Source organism: Aythya marila (genome assembly GCF_965140915.1).
Source record: "Aythya marila genome assembly, chromosome: 9".
In the NCBI taxonomy this organism is placed as follows: domain Eukaryota; kingdom Metazoa; phylum Chordata; class Aves; order Anseriformes; family Anatidae; genus Aythya; species Aythya marila.
In genome coordinates, this window is record NC_139050.1 from 6,579,714 (window position 1) to 6,598,427 (window position 18,714).

Sequence of the window (18,714 nt, forward strand, 5' to 3'; positions counted from 1 at the left end):
CTGGGAAAAAAGGTATTTATGGTAATATCAGCACTGCTTTGTATAGCAGTAGATCAGGAGGCCCACTATGCTCTCTCCCTTAGTAGTGCATGCAGGTACACAAATTGGATGCAACTCCCAGTCATGGAAAGCTGCACACCTGATGCTGTTGAGTGAGCAGCAGTATAAAGTTGCCAAGAGATTTTATTAATGTCTGATAGTTTTTCTTGATGTTTTTCCTTCAACTGTAAACATTCAGTAGGTTCACTGGATAGTCCTCTATTGGGACAAAAGTAATGAAAATACCACATATCCTACTTAAAAAGAGAAAAACACATGTAATCAAGCAACCTAGGATGACTCAAGCTGCCAATCTTGGTCCTGTTGCTTTCTACTGCTCTGCTCTACATCTTTACCAATGAAAAGCTCTAAACAAGAGAGAGAGGTTCTTCTAGAAGAAGCTCAAACTGATTCAGGTATCAAGACAAGCATCAGCAAACTACAAAGATATGATGTTGGACAGAAGCATGATACACTGAAACAGAAAGGTAAGTGACATTTTAATGACAAACAAGTATCAGATGTGTGACAGTGTGAGAATGTTAGCTACAGTACACCTGCAGTTTTCAAGTAGCAAGCAGTTTACTTTGTTTAACTTGCATTTTTATCATTAAATTTTTGTTTCACACTTCCCTAGGGGAAGTTTGAGACAAATCATTAATTTAAGAGGAAACTCTGAAAACCTATATTTATATTACTTTTTCTTTTACTTATCAGAAAACACAAATATCAATTTTCCTGTGGTAGTGACCCAGACATTTTTGTGTTCACACAAAAGGAGACGTATAGCTGAAATGGAAGAGATATTTTCAAACAATGCAATAACATTTTGGAAGTGTCTAGAAGCTTATCTAAGAAGAATGGTAACCTAAATAATTAAGTAGCTTTGGCTTTTTAATAGAAATTTATGGAATTTATTCTGATCAGACTTGGTAATAATTAACAGTTCCTGTTTCACAGGAAGTACCATACACCAGTCACACAACTTCCCTCCCTGTGCCAACTTTCATCCACCACAATACACAAACATCAGAAGCCACACCGTGCTTTAAGCTGCAGAAATTGTTTCTTGGAGATGAACAAAATAATTATCAAGCAAACCATGCATTAAGTAATGGTATAAGCCAGAAATTTTACCTGCTAGGCTGCAATGTACAGTCAATATCTGGTCTTTTTGTCTTGGGAATGGCATATAGTGGATACCTATCTCCATGTCGAATCAACACTTGAACTGATACTAGTTTAAAATAATGAGGTGCATGACCTGAAGCACAAAAAAAAATATATATATATATAAGAAAAAACGTAGATATAATTAGTGTTACAATGAACGAAAAACCCCAGAAGGGATGATGAGTTCTTGTCACAGGAAAAATTATACAAGACTTAGGTACTCAGCACATTCTCCATACTACATCCAAAGTCCCAAAGCCATACAAGAAATTATTCAAGCACTGGTCTAGTGCTTGAATAGCAAGCACTAGATTATTCAATTACTCAAGCACTGGTCTAGTAAGGCTACTCCACTTCTATGATGCCTCTTTCCATACCCTTAATTGTAACGATGCATTTTGCAGCACACTTAATTTGGAGCTTTTTGATATATTAGTTTGTGATTTTATGTTAGTGGGCTATGCACATGAGGGAACTCATGCTGCAACCACCATGAAGTAAAGAACACAAATGTGCCTTCAAGGTGACTATGTCTAATGGTTTGGAGTTCCAACATGAATACATTCTTTTTGTTTGGGATTTGTGGTTGGTTTTGTCCTTTTTTTTTTTTTTAATTTTAAGTTAATTGTTTTTCAGACATTAATAGTAAAATTTGCCGTGCAGCTCACATGTAATAAACATTATTAGTTCAAACATTAAATACCTCTATCACTCCCACCCCTTCCAATTTTCCAATTTTAGAATTCCAGTTGACCATTGACTGGAAACAGAAACCACTTCCAAAAATCAAGTTATCAAAGGGGATATTAAAAAAAGGACAGTGCATTTTGAATGTGTTAGCATAATTCATTGACCAGCTGGCATTTGCTGTACCTTGCTTCAAGCACTGAAGAACTGACGATGCACAGTCATCATTTCCACTAAATTATCATTTGCACGCAGAAAGCTTACCTTCCATGCTGCGTTCAGCAATGGTAGGAATATTGCAGTAAACACGAGCTTCGTAAACAGGATCTATTGCAGGAGGTTCAGTTAACAAGTCAGGCATTATTCTTTTTCGGCTCTTAGGATTCAACCCATCTTCCTTGATAGGGTTGACCGGGATTAAATGTACTGAAAGACACAAAACATGCACAATTTACCCTTAAGGACATATAGAACTATGCCTTTAAACAAACAAACAAAACAAAGTAATTATTCACAATGCCTACAGTTTCCATGAAAGGATTCCACCCTAAAATATAGATTTTTTGTTTTGAATTTTTCATGTTTTTACATAATCAAGAAGGCAACCCCAGAGAACTCTTTAGCAACTTCGATCTTGGTTAAGACCACAGAAATCTATCTGGCTGCAGAAAAACTCCACCTTTTGCACTCATGAAGATGCTTTTTCAGTCAGTCTCTCACTAAGCACTAGGAGAATGACAGAAAGAAAAGTACCATAACAGGCCCATAATTTTCACTTAAAAACTGATTTGAAGGACATCAAGCAAAAGACACAGCACAGTTATGATGATGATATTGCAAACCACCTGGAAAACAAAGTAATGGAAATTCTCTGACTATGAGATCAAAGGGACTAGATTGCCTACCATTTTCTCTACCGATTCCTCCCCCTCATTTGGCTACCCTTCCCAGTCTTAAGTAGCCCGACTTATCTAAAGAAATGTATTTATTAAAATGCAACTGAAACTACCATAACAAATTTCATTAGAAAGAAACGCAGTTAATGCTCAGACAAAGCAGGGAAATTAACAGCAATATCACTGCTACCATACAGACATGTAGAAGCATGCTTCTATAACATCTGAACATAAATTTGGAGTTCTATTGACAAAGCTTCTTTAGCTTGTTCTGATGTGAAAGCATTAGTTAATTTACAAGCCTTTCAAAATTATACTTGTGATAATGAGCATGCCCCTGCCCTCCCCCCCAACACACCTTTCCCCCCCCCCTCTTACTACTACCATTTTCTGCTATTTGAACAAGGATAGATTTATAGGTGAGAATGAGGAGGGAATTTTTTTTAATTGTTTTTTACCACTATTCATCTTCTTTGGAGAGAGAAAAATTAAATAAAGGAAAGAAAAAAGATGAGAGAACAGATTTCAAAGCAGAATTTCACTAATTCTTCTGGCTCAGTTTCTCAGTTGCATCTTGACTCCCAGTCCTTATTCTAGAAGTGAATTTGTTCTACGGTGGAGTTGTGTGCACAAAGAAAACCAAAGACAGCAGTAAACTGAAGTGAAATACATACACATTTAAGAGCACGTAGCTGTTAATATAACACAGACTCTTCATTCTTACACTACAATATGCTAGTTTAATGTGATTACTCTTTGCCTGCCAAAACCAGAATTCAAGCATTTTTCCATACCCTTGCTAGTGTTGTTGACATGGTTAATACCCACAAGCACAGTGACTTCAAACTTTTCCTTCAGCTGCTCCACATTTTGCATATAATTGCCTACAGGACTGTGCTTGGCAAGAATATTAAGCTGCAGTTTTGACTTTGGACATTGAGCTGTAGGGCTCAGCTGTCATTCCAACATTCATTTATTTATCAGATTCTTTTTTTTTTTTTTTTTTTTTTTTTAAGTTCTCCCACAGAGAACTTAAGACTGGTGTAAATTATTGCAAGTCATTGCAAACCACCGCTGAAAGAAACTCTAGTAGCAACACAGAACCTTGGCAATAGCCATTAGAGGTCGATGACTATGGCTTGAAGGGTGCTTGCAGCAAATTTATAAATCCCAACCCTAAGAATGCACTACAACAGCTGCTGGCCTCTGCAAATAGACAGCATTACAATACATTGCCTAAAGAGTATAAATGGGGAATTACAGCAGTTATGTTATATTGGTCAACTTTCCTAGCCAGAAAAGGTTATAAGCAAGAACTTCCAGCTTTGTATTAACAATTTTCTCAATAGCAACCCACAACATTGCTACTCCTCACTTAATGTCACAAAAACACAGAGCTGGCTTTAGCGCCCATGGGCTTAATATAGCTCAGCTTTGACCCAAGATTGTTTTAGAAGACAGAAAACAACATACCCAAAAGCAACAGCTTGGAACTCTAGGGCTAAAATTCAGTTTGGAGATTTAAAAGCAAAATAATGAACTTAATTTTTGATCAAAGACAAATACAAGTACCAGAGCAGACCACATTTTTGCATTGAAACTATTAACTACAGCACAGACGTACATATTTTCTTATTAGGATCAACTGCCTAGGATTGATGCCACAGAATGCTTTATTCACAGATAGCAAGTCTTATTTCTAATCAACCTAGTCAAAGAAATACTTTAACTCTGCCAGACAAATTTAAGAACAAGCACTGAATCTAACAGAAAATAAACAAATCGTTAAAATTGCACATTCAAAATAGCACCTACATGAATATCACGACACATTTTTAGTTCACAAAACCACTGACAAAACATCCTAAAAGGACACTGAAGTCAAACCAGACATTTGTGATGCAACATTAACACTAGCTTGTGGACTGGAAACAGTCTTAGAGATTAGGAGTAACAATAGTTGTGTAATTAGGGGAAAAAAAAAAAAAAAAAAAGGTACCTACCCCTAAATTTCTAAATGCTGCTACTAACTGCATTTATTACTTCATAATATGTGGTAAAGATTGCCCTTATTTCTTAGAGAATAAGCTTGGATTATACCAGGGAGGAAGAAGGGACACAAGATTTGCAACCCCAAGTACCACCACTCGGTCCACTTCCAAGTACCTGACACAGGGTCCAGGACAAAGGAGTTTCTAACTCTGAACCTACCTGTGGCACAACCATGTGGTCTTCCTTTCTGAACATGCTTGACTTAAATGATTCAAATTATTTACAGGTTTCTCAAAGAAAATTATCAATGACCAAAAAGCTCCAGACACCTAAACAACCACTTCCATTGCATGTTGTATTTACTTTCAAGAGACATGGAATAACATATAATGGAAGAAATCATCCAAACTACCTGCAAATACCTGGGTCTTCTATTTAGCTGTTAAATTTAACAATGTTAAACACAAAAAATATCTCAAAATCTGGGCACCAGTCTAAGCAGTCCACTGGAAATCTCCACCAAATGTATCCATATAAAAATGACTATTATTTCAGAAGGGACGAAAAAAGATCAAGGAGATGAATTCTGGTCGGAAAGCTGCTTTCTGTTGGCTCAGTTTCGACATGGTGACCCCAAAGAGCCCACCTGGCAAGATTGTTCCTCATTTCACCTTGTTAAATTAGCTCCTCACAAGCTCTAACAATCCTGTAGTTTCAGTGCTTTGGAAGGAGGGCCCGAAGTAACAGAGCCCCAGTTTGTACTTCTGCTTGTTCCAGATAATGACAGAGGTATTGCTGCTATCCTGGCAGCTAACGTCTCAGATGCATCTTGTTTTCTCACCTTTCACTATTCCCTGAACACTGTTCGCATCTTTCATATTTATGATGTCTTCTCCTTTCTCCCTCCCTTTTCATTTCAGGTCCTTGGGCTTTGTGCTCCCTTGCTGTCTTCGTTTATCTCCTAGCTGCCAAATTCTTCTTTGCACACCTGCCTCCGGCTCCCTACTGCACTGGAAGTTCGGTTTGTGCTCTTGTTCTGGTAGCCCTTACACCACATGGAGCAGCTATGTAAAGCTCCTCGAAGACCAGATGATCTCCCCTGTATCCCAGTATCTCCTTACTGACAGCTCCTCTGCCCTGTCAGTCCCACCTCCGTCTCCCCAGTGGGGTGGGGGCCCTGGTCCCTGCCTAACCAACACATTACACACCTCCAGGTAACGCTGCACTGACGCAGCTCAGGGCAGGAAAAAAAATGCCACTCCTATGAAGCTGAAATTCATTTTTTTTTCCAATCTCTGTTCTTTCAGCTGTAAATCATTATAAGATCAGTATTCAATTACGTAGCTTTACACGACTTTTTATTACTTAGCACTAGTTTATACGACTTGTTCTGTTAGCTCAACGTGCACTTGCTCAAAACAGAAGTCTGCTGATGTATCTATAATCATACTTAAATCTTTGATTAAGGGAGCTTTTGAACAAGATCTTTACACTGCTCTGCCTTTCAAAACTCATGTTTTACTATAACAGGAATGCAACAATGTAAAACAGAGATTAAACACATGATTTTGATCTATGTGCATTTCCCACACCCAGGGCAGTTAATGAAGTACATCTGAAACATATCAAATCAGCTATCTGGAAGCTTTGCCAACACTGAAGCTATAAAGAACACGTACATATTTTTATAGAGGTTGTTTGACAACAAGAAAATGTATTTTACTACCCAATAACCTTTTTAGAAAAAACTAAAGTTAAAGTTAAAAAACTAAAGAAGCTACAAAAAAACTACTTCAGAACATTACATCTGAAAAAGCTATATCTAGGAGAAAAAGCCAAAAGGCTTGCAGAAACAATAAAAAAGACCTCAATGTAACTCTGATTGGCGTACCAAGTTAAAATTGTTTAAAACATGAAATAAATTAAACACATTGACTGGTACCAGACACAAGTAAGGCTTGACAGAACAAACTGCAAATGGAGTCCTGTGAGAGACAGACGGGCACTGCTCACCCAGCCAAATAGCTCCATACTGCTGCAGAACCTCTCCTTCAGGAATCTGTACATCTCCAAGTTCAATTACAGTTTTCTTTCTTAAAGTTAAAATTAAGAGGAAATAAAATCTAAACTTTGATATGAAGCCAATGGAGCAACCAGTCTTTAAATAAGTCGGTCTTCATTTTCCTCTCTCCTAATTTATTAAGAATGCACAGTTTAATTAAACAGAAAATGTCCAGTAATTTATTTTTAAAATCAGTTACCCTACAGAGCCTGAAAATGAAAATAAAATTTTAAACAAAGTTAACTGTTTGACTAAGAAATGTATTTATGAACAAAACCAGCAGCGTCAAAAAATTACAACATATGGTTTTATTTTCAATGTACATTAAGTATGACCTATTTTTAAAAGTAAGCAGCTAATTTGTCTATTTCCAGACACCCAATTTCTGAATGCCAGAATATACATCAAAAAATGCAAATATTGGAAAAGTTGTTGCTAAACAACTAAGAGAATCATTCAAAGGTAATTTCAGTACAATGAGCAGAACAGCCTCTGCGTAGCAGCTAGTCCCCTGTGGAAGAATGTCAAGTTTATCAAATCAACTATTGTATTCAGCGGACCACGCAGGGAGCCAGTCTGATGTGAACTAGGGATACAAAGCTGACATGAATTTGATAGAATTTAGTACAGCAGAAAAACACACAAGCCAAAACACAACTCACGTAGAAGAAACACCAAATTAAATGCTAAATCACTCCAGTACCAGCTTCTCTCCCTCCTGCAGTCCTGGTTTCAGTTTAAAAGGCACAAAAGGTATCACCACTGTTTATCCAGAACAAATTCATCCATGAAAAAGAAAAAAAAAATCACTTTAACATTTACCTAATATCAGAAAGATAGGGAATAAAATCATTCTCCACTTCTGTTTTCCTTTATAACTCCAAGCCGTCTGAGAAGCAGCACCACAAGCAGCCATCTTAGCCTCAAGTTTTCCCTGACTAAACAGGGACCTGGAGTTTTCATCTGTTTTAAGACAGAAGGCTCTTTCAGGTCCATGCAAACATACTATTTAAAACAGTCACATGAAAATGAAGCCACGTGGCAGAAATGCAAAAACTACCCACTGTAGGTAACCTTATGCTAACGGGTAAGGAAAAGCAAATGTGCATGACAGAGAATACAAAACGTTATTTATTCCTCTTCTACCTTCCCCTCCCCTCCCCATTCCGCTCCTACCAGGGCACCAGCAAGGCCCAGCAGAGAGGAGAACGAACACGCTCCAGCTCCTGGGATTCTGGTGATGGATGGAGACGTTTCTTTCAGCTGCAGTAAAGAACAACCAGAAAAGGTAGGAATGCTCCAAAACAAGTGAGATGGGGAGAAAAGGTGAAGATGTGTACAGCGACAAAAATGATCTGGCAAAATGGCTTAGATGCTCATGGGCTGAAGAGCTCGACCCAAGGCACGCAGCGGACTCCTGCCTGAGCTGCCCCATGGGGCTGGGTCCTGCCACCTGCCCTCATGCCTGAGGAGCACATCCCCAGGGCCACTTGCAGAGGTTTTGGCTACAAGCACGTCTGAACATCAATGAAGTTCAAACACACCTGCGTGACACACCACCCACCCGTCTCATTTCATCCCTTGGCACAGTCAATACAGGTTTTGCACCTCTCTGTTGTAAGATCTGCGTTAACAGTCAGCGCCTTGATCCACAGGGCACAAACACCGAGGTGCTGCATTTGAATGGCCAATCACACAAACTAAAAAGGCTTCTTAGCTACACAGCGGTCATACTATCAAGTACTATTAAGAAAAAGAAGCATAAATATCTCTAAAAAGGCTTGTTAAGCCTGTGAACACACAGCCTAGAAGCAGAAAATAGCATGTATTATCGGTCCTCCTCTGAAGAAGAGCCAGTCCTCAGTATCTGCCCATTAACCATCCCCATCTGAACCTTTTTACTTCCCACATCTCTGCTTCCTCCAGCAGTTACCCTCTCATTTTCTCCATTTCTGCTGCCTTCTGCCTGCTCCGAGCCGAGGGCCCCCGAAGCACAGATGTTTTCTCTGCAGAAAGCCCCCTGTGAAAGCGCTGCCCTTTCTATCATCACATGGGCTCCGAGCTTCAAGGCTTCCTTCCCACAGTGCTGCTAATGTCTCTGCGCACCCCTCCAAAGCAAAAAGAGGGAAGGGAGCTATGGGGGAGGTGGGGAGCAGGAAGAAGAACAGCAGGGGAGGTGGGGAGAAATCTAAATTCATCCTAGAGCAGCAACAACAAAAAGCTCTTCTGTGACAAATTCCTGACAAGCTAAAGGAGGTTACCTGGAGTGTAATTTATCCCCAATAATTCCACCTAGCAATAGGATATTTTTCAATGTCACACAGGCACAGCTTTCAGCTTGCAAGAGTATCTGGGCAGCAGAGATAAGCGCTTCCCTTCTAATACACTGAAAAAGGCCATGAAAACAAAAAGGTCTGGAAGTAGACGTACAAACTCCTCAACCTTACCACAGATGCAGGCAGGAATTTCTAACCTCACGGTATCCACAGAACAGTCAAATGGGAGCAAACAGCCAACACAGACAACAGATCTTTTCTTCCAAGTTTCCAAGAATTTGCAAACATTCAGCACTAGTGGAGAGTTAATTTTGGACTGAGATGTGCTCAGACACATACACCTACTTGACATACATTCAGTTTCTGGATTGCTGCTGCTCTTCCTCCTTCTGTAAGGGAGATCACGGTAATTTAGGCGATTTTCATGCAGTCTGTTGATTTACAGCACAACCTTATTGCCAGCAACCTACATTTCATGTTCAAAGAAAGACTATGTCAAAAATATTCAGGAAAAGTATTTAGAAGTGCAGCAACCAAGTAGTAGCTACTGAGGTATCATTGAATAAACATTCTTTTCAAGTCAGTGCCTAATCAAAAGTGCTGAAAAAATCTTTGCTATGGCAACCTTGAACACATGCATTTCGTTCTGCAGAAACACAGATTTCTGCGATAACCTTCACTACACCATATTTTGACCTACTAAAATAGTTCTATTGATCCAATCAGGTAAACACACATACCCCTTCTACAGGGAAGCATCAATTTTTGGTTTTGAAGGCAATGAGGGATGCTACAGCAGACTCGTGAAAGAGAAAAATATTCTCATTTCTTACATATAATTATTAACCTCACAAACTCTGTCCCCCTTGCCTCCCAAATTTTGACGCACTGGTTCTTGTAAATATCTGCATTACCTGAATGAATATTGGAAATGCACTGCTTTTTAAAATCCTGTTTTCCATTGCTGCGTTGGAATTTCCTCATGTTCCTCAAACTGCATCTTCTGTTTCCAAGTGACTACACAGAAGTTTCCCTTTTTCTTCCCAAATTATTACTTATGATTTAATAAAGACAAGGTGGATGTCCCTTTTCCTTTGCTCTTGCAGGCCCAGACGCCACAGAGCCAGAGGCAGCCGCTCGCTCCCTGCTCTCTCCTCACCTGCAGAGCTCAGCCATGGCCAGACACCACCAACACTTCTTGGTTTCCCTCCTCCACTTTCTCAGACATCCCATTTAACTTGCAGAATACCACCTGTTGAAGGCTGAGAGGAACATATCCATTGGAAACATTAAATCTAACAAAATGCTACCTAAAGGTGTTTTTTTCCTTTGTATTTCATGGTTCCTTCAGCTTTGATTATTATTTTTTTTTCAGTAACTTGTCTAGGTAATTTTCTCCTTAGAGACCTAAACCACTTTTAATTACCCAAGTAAATAAAAAAGCTGCTTTTGTTTTTAAAGCAGAGGAAAGATCACTTTTCAGAAGCATCCTGCATATCAGACGCTTACTCAGAGGAAATGGACACTTAGCAGGGCTGCTGGGCTACAGGAGAAAAAACAAAACAAACAAACAAACAAACAAAAAACACTAAAAACTTCACCAAAATCTCCCACCATGCATAAGCTCAAACGTAAGGTAAGCTAAATTTCAGCTGAACGCAATGGCAATCTACACACATGCCCCAGTACCAGTTTTCACAACAGAGCCTCGTCTCTTTCCCCTATAACAGCACTAATATGATTGTGGCTACAACTTGTATCTTTGCTAATCACTATTTACGTAATTTTGCTGCATGCAATGGAACTGAGAGCTTATTTTTCAGTCTAATTCCAGAAGAGTTTTCAGCCTCCTTGGTTTTCAGATCCCTCAAGTTTTCCACTGGAGGTGCAAATCTCCACATGGACAATTTATAACTACTGTAAATCGGCTATTTTCTTAGCTGCTTTTCACAGGCTTGCTCAGAAATAGTCCGAATTACCTGTTTCTTTCCAGGAATGGGTCAAAACCTATTTATCAGCCTATTTTCTGGATCACAGGTTAGGAACTTCCTTAAAGCTTTTCCTCGTCTCAGGAGAATTGCCAAAAATCAGCCTTCTGCCCATCATCAGGCAGACACTGACTCTGGGCCTTATTCCTCTTTAGACTCGGTGGAAAAGGCCGGAGTGGCTTGTCCACATATTCACGATCAAAACAAAACAGCTACACACAACCAGCATAAGTGGCAGCTTTACCAGCCTGAAACAACTCGCTCCAGTATTGTTGATGAGACATTTCTTATTTCTACCCACATTAGCTGCATATTTTGCTGATTTTTCACACAGGGTCCCTATCTGACTTGCACAAAGAAAATAAATATGGTAAGAAAATCAATCTTGCATCAAAACAAAACATGGCAGACCTACTAGTGTTATGTTTTTGAGGCCAAATTCAATCAGACATTAAATTTCACAATGGGCGCTTGCGTTTTTATTCAGTCCAGATGGGGTTCTGAAAAGAGCTTTACAGTTTCAGTTCCCCCCACCCCAATTTGTTTCTCAATTGACAATTCAGGAGGGCATATGGCATTGCTTAAACAGCATCCAGGATTTTCAGCTTGACAGCAGTAACGCAGCCCTGCTGACTGCAAGCTCCAGCCTTTTCAAATTCCAGAGACGACAGTCATTTTCCACTGCTCCTACCAAAGTGAAAACCTACCCTGTATATTTTATTTTCCTACTATGCTGAAACACTGAGGTTTTATAACATGGAAAAGATTTATATTTCCATCAATTACTTGCCCTCTTTTCTTGTATGTGTGTGTATATATATATATATATATGCATAATGAAGCTTCTCCTTGCAAACTTCTCACTAATTACCTCACTGCTTGGCTTCGCAGTCCAATTGAAGGAGAGTGGGAGGAGGTTCCTGCTAGACATCTAGACAGATTTCCTGCCCTTTAAATGTTTCACTCAAGTCAGATACTGCTCACACTCCAGGTTATTTAGTGACAAGATAAAAAAAGCCCGACCGCTGCTTATGATTAAACTGTTCTGTTCATCCCCAGCACACCAGGGGCTTGCTCAGGACACACATGAGAAGCATTGCATAAACACGATGCTAAAATGAAGTCATTCCTACCAACACATCTGCATAGCTGCCGTGTCTCACCAGGCCGAGATCACTTGATGAAATCCGTGTCCTGAAGACTACCGGTTAAGTAAACAAAGGCTAGAGAGGTTTTATGCTGAAAGCATGGCTTTATAAATACAGCAGATGCAGCCATTATTACTTATCTGAAAAGATTCATGAGCACACCAATAAGATGTTAAAGCTCTGTCCTGCTTCTGTCTACAGAACCCAGCAACTGGTAAATTAACTAATCGAGTTGAATTATCCTGGAACAGATTTTCAAAACAGCTTCTATCAGCTGTATTCAGATTGTTATCAGCTGTTCCCATTTCCATACTATTGTCTCAAAATAAAGGTCAACATGAAAAGGTAGCTCCAGGACACAAAACGCTGAACGCTACTGCCGTAATTCGCCTGTGGGTGGTGACCTTTGTTTCAAGTTAAAGACACTCGTTTCTTTTTCTCCTGTATATTTAATGGATCTGACAAAAACTGGAGCAGGAAGCTGTGCAGCACTGATTACATAATGACTGAAGGAAAAAAAAATGCTTGGCAGATTCTGCATGAGAACTGTGCACAGAGGCCAACTACACAAAGTATTCAGCACAACAGAAGAAAATATGTATTTTCTCAAGAACATGGACTGCAAATCCTCTGTCTTCAGCATTCTTTTCATCTACAGCAGCTGAAAATTACACAAAATGTGGCCCATACAGAAGAGTTCATGTCAGTTCAGCAGCTGCTCCTGCTCTACCTGCAGTACATTGCTAATGCTCTACAATTTTGGCAGGGTCTCTCTGCTGTTGAAACATGCATACCCTCTGGCTTATTCTCTAAGGAATTTGCTAACTCTGGCTACTAAGCTCACATTCTTCAAATGGATAAGAACTGGAAGTGTGCAGTATTGCTTATCATCCTAGATAAAGTGCTTTTCCCCTCCCTTTGAAGACCAAGCAATAGGAGCACAGAGCAATTTAGAGCTTCAAGAGCAGGTGGCTGCCTCTTTTCCTTAGCACCCTCCTTAAATGCCATCCCAAAAACTCAGAATGACTTCTTGAGTCAACTTTTATTCTTTTATTAAAGCATACACTAGAACATCTAGATACTGAAAGAGAAAAGCAAAAATATGTAGGCAAAACAAACCAACAGAAATAAAAGGGCTCAGAAGCACAGCTTTGCCTGCCCACTACGCCCTTACAAGCATCGCTCCCTCAGTTTCAGACAGCACATCAGCAGCTGTTGCGGCTGCAGCAAGTTCTGTCCATCAGCTCCCCAGACCAAGCATTTTGTCACCTCCCAACAGAGCTGCTTGCTGCGGTTCTCAGCGGCATCTCCATTTCTTCACACCTGCGGCAGTTACAGTAATCTCCCTTTCTCCCAAAGGACTACCACCCGAAAGTCAAGATAAAACAGAAAGCCTGCGGTTCAGCCACAGCCTTTGCAAAGGCTCAGGATGCAAACTGTTTAATATGTTAATGTCATCAGTCAAACACAATCCACAGACATCTGGTGCTTCCCTTCATTGGTGTCCTTCAAAGACACAGAGCCTTACAAATTCAAATCAATATTTTAACTACCGCATTAAATTAGCACCTTTCTGTTTCACATCTAATCCCAACTGTTTTCTGTCCACAAGGCGACCTGCTCAAGGAAGTGATCTCAACACCATATGCCACTGCAGATCCACGCCAAGCCAGCTCACTTGTTTGTCCAGAGAGCTGCCACAGCCCGGCTAGCAGGAAACCCCACCACAGCAGATTTAACGCAGTAGTGCCTGATAGATTTTTGTGCTGGGGAACCTTGTAATGAAAGACGCAGTCATCAGTCTTAGGAACTCGGAACAGCTCCCTCTGGAACAGAATTATCGATGTCTGTAGCTGTAAACCAGGTTGGAGGAAGCCGGTGAATCATATTTCTTGTCTTCATCCAGTATTAATGTGCACAGTTGGTAAACCCAAATTACACCATGGACCTAGGGCTTCCAGCTCTTTTAATCCAACCATCTCCCAAAAATCATAAACGGAGATCACTTCTATTTTCCAAGATTTCGTATTTCCCTGCAGCAAGTCCACAAAAGCCTCAGCCTTGTAAACCCCCCACCTCATTAGCAAGCAAACCACAATGCTATTTAGTATGTGTAAGCACTGCTCTTCTCCCAGTGAGCTTCAAAACCTTACAAGGGAAGTAACTTTGGGAACAGAAATTACATGCTTCTCAAAAGTCTTCATGGTCAAATGACGAGACACTTTGGATCAAAAAAGCCACTCTGTCATTCAAAAATGAAAGCCCGGCAAAAACAGAGATGAAAGGCCAAAACCACCAGCAGACAAATTGCAAGAGGAAAATTAGGAGGACTAAAGACAAACATGAACAACCATCTGAAGAACATTAACAACTGAAGACCGTTAAGTGTATCTCAAACAAAGGGCAGCGAGCAGTTACTGTATGAGGAATCTGCCCACAATTAATAGATAGCATTTTAATAAAAGCTCTGATAAAAGCAAGTAAGAGGGCTAATGCCACTGCAAATGATTTGATTGTGAACTCTCAGGAAACTGATCTCACATTGGAGTGGTCAGCAGAAATTAACAGAGGGCTTGTACTAAAACAAAGCAGCGTGACAAGGCTGTCATTACCTTAAGTGTAACGTCATAGCTTAAGACACTCAGGTTTTGCTTTGATCACATCATCTTTGTAAAACACGATAAAAACAAATGTACAAAGGAAGACAGCATACAGCAAGGGAACAAACAGCTGACAAACTGTACCTGGAAAAGAAAAAGCCTTCAGGGATGAGAACCACTTTCCGTTGCCTAGCCAGCAGAACAGAAAGGCTCACCAGGGATGGAAAAAGAATGGCACAACCAGGTGCCAGCAGTCTCTGTGGTCCCCAGCTTGCCCACAGGCAAGAAAAGACCAAAGCTGCACAAAGCGCATCTCCCAGGCAGCCTGGAGCAGGCAGCGGCATGGGGGTTGCATCCATGCAGCTGCCACCACACTGAAATCCGAAATCTTGAAAACACCGAGGCAGAGCTAGAATCCAAACTCTGCATGGAGGGGGCCGTACCCTTATGAGAAGTAAGGGCTTATATAAGGCAGACTTCACCTACTTGAAGTAAACCTGAAACACCAAACCAAGTGTAAAGAATTTAACAGCTACAAACAGAAACAAAACTATCCCACACTATTTATCAGTAAGGCCCCACAACTCGGGATCAAAGACCATAAAAGAATGAAGAGCAGAGAACTGCACTGGCTGGCAAGTGAGTGTTTCCTTCAGTTGATCAGGGTAACGCTCCTGAAATTATAAACAACAAAGAAACAAGGTATTCATGCAAAAAAAAAAAAAAAAATCAAAAAATCTATCTGATCTACTGCTACTAATATTTTAGGTTTTAATGGACCTCTGCAGGTCACCTGGTTCACTCAAAGTAGGGCTAAATCAAATCTGGCTGCTCAGGGCATTGCCCAGTGAAGTTCAGCTACAAACAGCTCAAAAGTTACCCGGTGGGCTAAAGCAGCCTGCCACTGGGAATGACAGCAGACAGACAGCCCTAAGGCCTGGTTATGAGTGAGCAGCCTGTAAAGGAAAAAAGTTCTGATTTCTTTGCTGTCCCACATCTTAGTTCAAATTATTCTTCATCAAACTGATAAGAATTAAAATACAAGTACCCTCATTGGAAAAAATATAGAAGTCAGTTACAAACTGCTGGCCTGTACAAACTGGATGAAAGCTAAAAAAAAAAAAAAGCATAAGAACAAGAAATGCACTCCATACATATAAAAATAAAAAACAGCCAGCACTTCTGACAGCACCACAGAAAATCTGAGCTACTTATTCTGTGTACTGCCTGAGCTACTTATTCTGTGTACTCCATCTCAGATTGTCTGCAACTGCAGTGATGTCACTACAGCCCCGTGCAGTGATTCCCCAAACCCCCACCGAACTCAGAACAGACTAACACAATGCATACAAGCTCACAGACCTGTAAATCAATTACATACCTAAAGAGGTATGGCAAAGAAAACTGCAAGTCACCAGCAGAAAACACTGTGCAGTCATCCTCTCCCGGCTTTCCCCAAAGCCTACTACACCTCCCCATAGAAGTGTGCACGGGCAGGAGCTGTGCAGAGGGCTGCTTCAGCATTTGGTCTAAGACTTCAGTGGCAACAGAGCTTGCAGCATTTACACTGGCACAACACCGATTTAAAAAAAAAAAAAAAAAAAAGGAGCCCAGTTCACTTAAGAATAAACCTATTCCCCTCCTATTATTAAAGTTCATTTTCCTTCGCTGTTTTACCATTCATGTGAAATTCAAATAATTGAGCACAGGAACATACTTTTGGGACTGTCCTTAAACTTCCTTAATTTCATAGTAAAATTTAAAAAAATGCAATGTTTACTAATTATTAAAATATTTAAGAAATTTCAACGCTTCTAAACTTTCTTGCAGATATTGGAACCATGATTCAAGTTGGATTTTGAGTAAAAAGATGCTAGATGGTTTTATTATTTTCCAGTCTTATTTCCTTCCCTGTAGGATTTAACCCATTACCGTAGTAAGGTTTTGTAGAAGCCTAACTATTGACTTGCAGTTAGTTCTTGTGAAGTTTGGGCTTTATATACAGGAGCCTTCAACCAAACACTTTAATGGCTCCTATTAATCTGTGTACATACGGCTCAACTAACTGTCATGGATGGAGCCAAAACATACATTTAATTAAGATTTATGAAGTTCCATAGCCTGCCAAGTAACTTCTACTGGTCAAATCCCATCTGAAGCAACTTAACCTCACCTATACTTAAAGCAGGTGTTTTAAAATGATTTTTCTGTTTTTGTGGGAGAAAAATCAAGACTGTCCCACAGTATCGTTCTGATGTATTCATTGTGTCTCATCCCCCTCCAAGTGAGATATACTGCAAAATGCAAACATGCACCCTGATTCCAAAACAACACATTACAGAGCTTTTTAAGTATCACCAAAAAAGCAGCTACACTTCATTTAAATCTCCAGTTACAACATAAAAAACTATCTTTAACAAAAAAAAAAAAAGCAAAACATGCTTATGAGTAGATTTCTTCATTCACTACTAAAACGTACACAGCCTTGGATATATTATTTGTGCATTGCCTTTCCCTTAAATCTTAAATATAAATTAGTACTTAAAAAAAAAAAAAAAAAAAAAAAAAAAAAAACACAAAAAACCACCAGTCTTATTAGTGGAAAGTCTGTCATGCTTCTGAGCTTGAAGGCAAAATTCAGGAAGGGAGATACTGGTCTCCTTTTAATTCAGTATGCTGGCAGCACATGACAAAAACCAAGATGTCTGCTTCAAGACTTCCTATGTTGCAATTTGTTAGATATGGTTCATTGTAATAAATAAGAAGAATGTGACACTCTTCTTACATTGGACCTATTTTAAGTACATAATATGTTCAAAGTGCAACACAACTCCAGCTTCCTGAGCTGAGGAAGCACACCCTGCTCTGCCAGTGGAAAGGCTCGATAGGGGCACTACGCCCCTCGGTTTCCAAATCTATTCCCATCCTCAAGTCCCTGCTGGGTCCCCCTTTCTCAGACCTGCTGAGCACCCACCACACCACAGCTTCCCTGCAGCAGGAGCTGGAGTGAGCAGAGATGCTGAGCTAAGCTCCAGCTGCTTCCACCTGACTCTTGCACAGATGTATCTGGCCACAAAGCAGGCATGCACACAGCAGCAGTCACGCCAGAAGGTTTGGGATTATTAAAGTGAACAGGCTTCCAAAAGGGGCTGTGCAGCAGCACAGCGATCTCCTACAGGCAACCACCTGATGGGATCGCATATGGTGCTCTTCACCGGTCCTCAGAAAATACGAGATGCCCGTAGCACCCAGGCCAATAAAAAAACCTCACTACCTTTCGTGGTGGAGAATCCTGTCTTCTGTTTCATATAACTCATATATACAATCAAAATCTCCAGTGCAAAACCAGGCAACAGGAAGTACAATGAAATAAAATTTATTGGAAAAAAATAAAAGTCACATCCAGATGGGCAGAAAACACCAACACTCGAGACCATCAAGGCAGATTGAGCCCTTAAATAAACGAGGCTCCCCACGCTGTATGTAAGAGCTAACCAGGTTAGCAGCTGACATTTTAGAAAGCAGTGGCAAATACTGAATTTTTTTTCTATAGAAAGACAGGCCTGAGACTGGCCAAAGTATCATGGTACTGAGGGAAACAAGTGTCAAGTAGAGGATCCACATATGCAGGCTCTGCCTGAGAGCCAGAGCCTTAACAACTTCGCAAGCGCCTGTAGCAGGCTCAAAGGAAAGTTTATAATTTACGGCCACCACAAGGGTGAAGAGCTAGTAGAAAGAGATGCTTTCCCAGTGTAGTTTTAGTCCTTTTGTATTGAATTTTTTCTTTAAATACATTTGCTTTATTAAAAAATATATTTACAAGCATTTGACTAAAAAATAAAAATCCATAGTA

The 18,714-nt window shown here is 40.1% G+C and overlaps 1 protein-coding gene across 2 annotated transcripts in view; it reads right to left on the minus strand.

The window, feature by feature from the left end:
• PXYLP1 (2-phosphoxylose phosphatase 1) overlaps nucleotides 1–18,714 on the minus strand; it is a 54,130-nt gene that overhangs the window by 14,307 nt on the left and 21,109 nt on the right. Inside the window, exons 1-3 of one of the 2 annotated variants that reach the window (XM_082767662.1) lie at nucleotides 7,672–7,986; nucleotides 2,164–2,325; nucleotides 1,177–1,303 (exon numbers count right to left, since the gene is read on the minus strand). In XM_082767662.1, the coding sequence (XP_082623788.1) occupies nucleotides 1,177–1,303; nucleotides 2,164–2,325; nucleotides 7,672–7,765 (383 nt within the window). In that variant the 5' untranslated portion in view covers nucleotides 7,766–7,986. Of the gene's footprint in view, nucleotides 1–1,176; nucleotides 1,304–2,163; nucleotides 2,326–7,671; nucleotides 7,987–18,714 lie in introns of those variants that run through there. The other variant, XM_082767661.1, reaches the window with a different exon arrangement.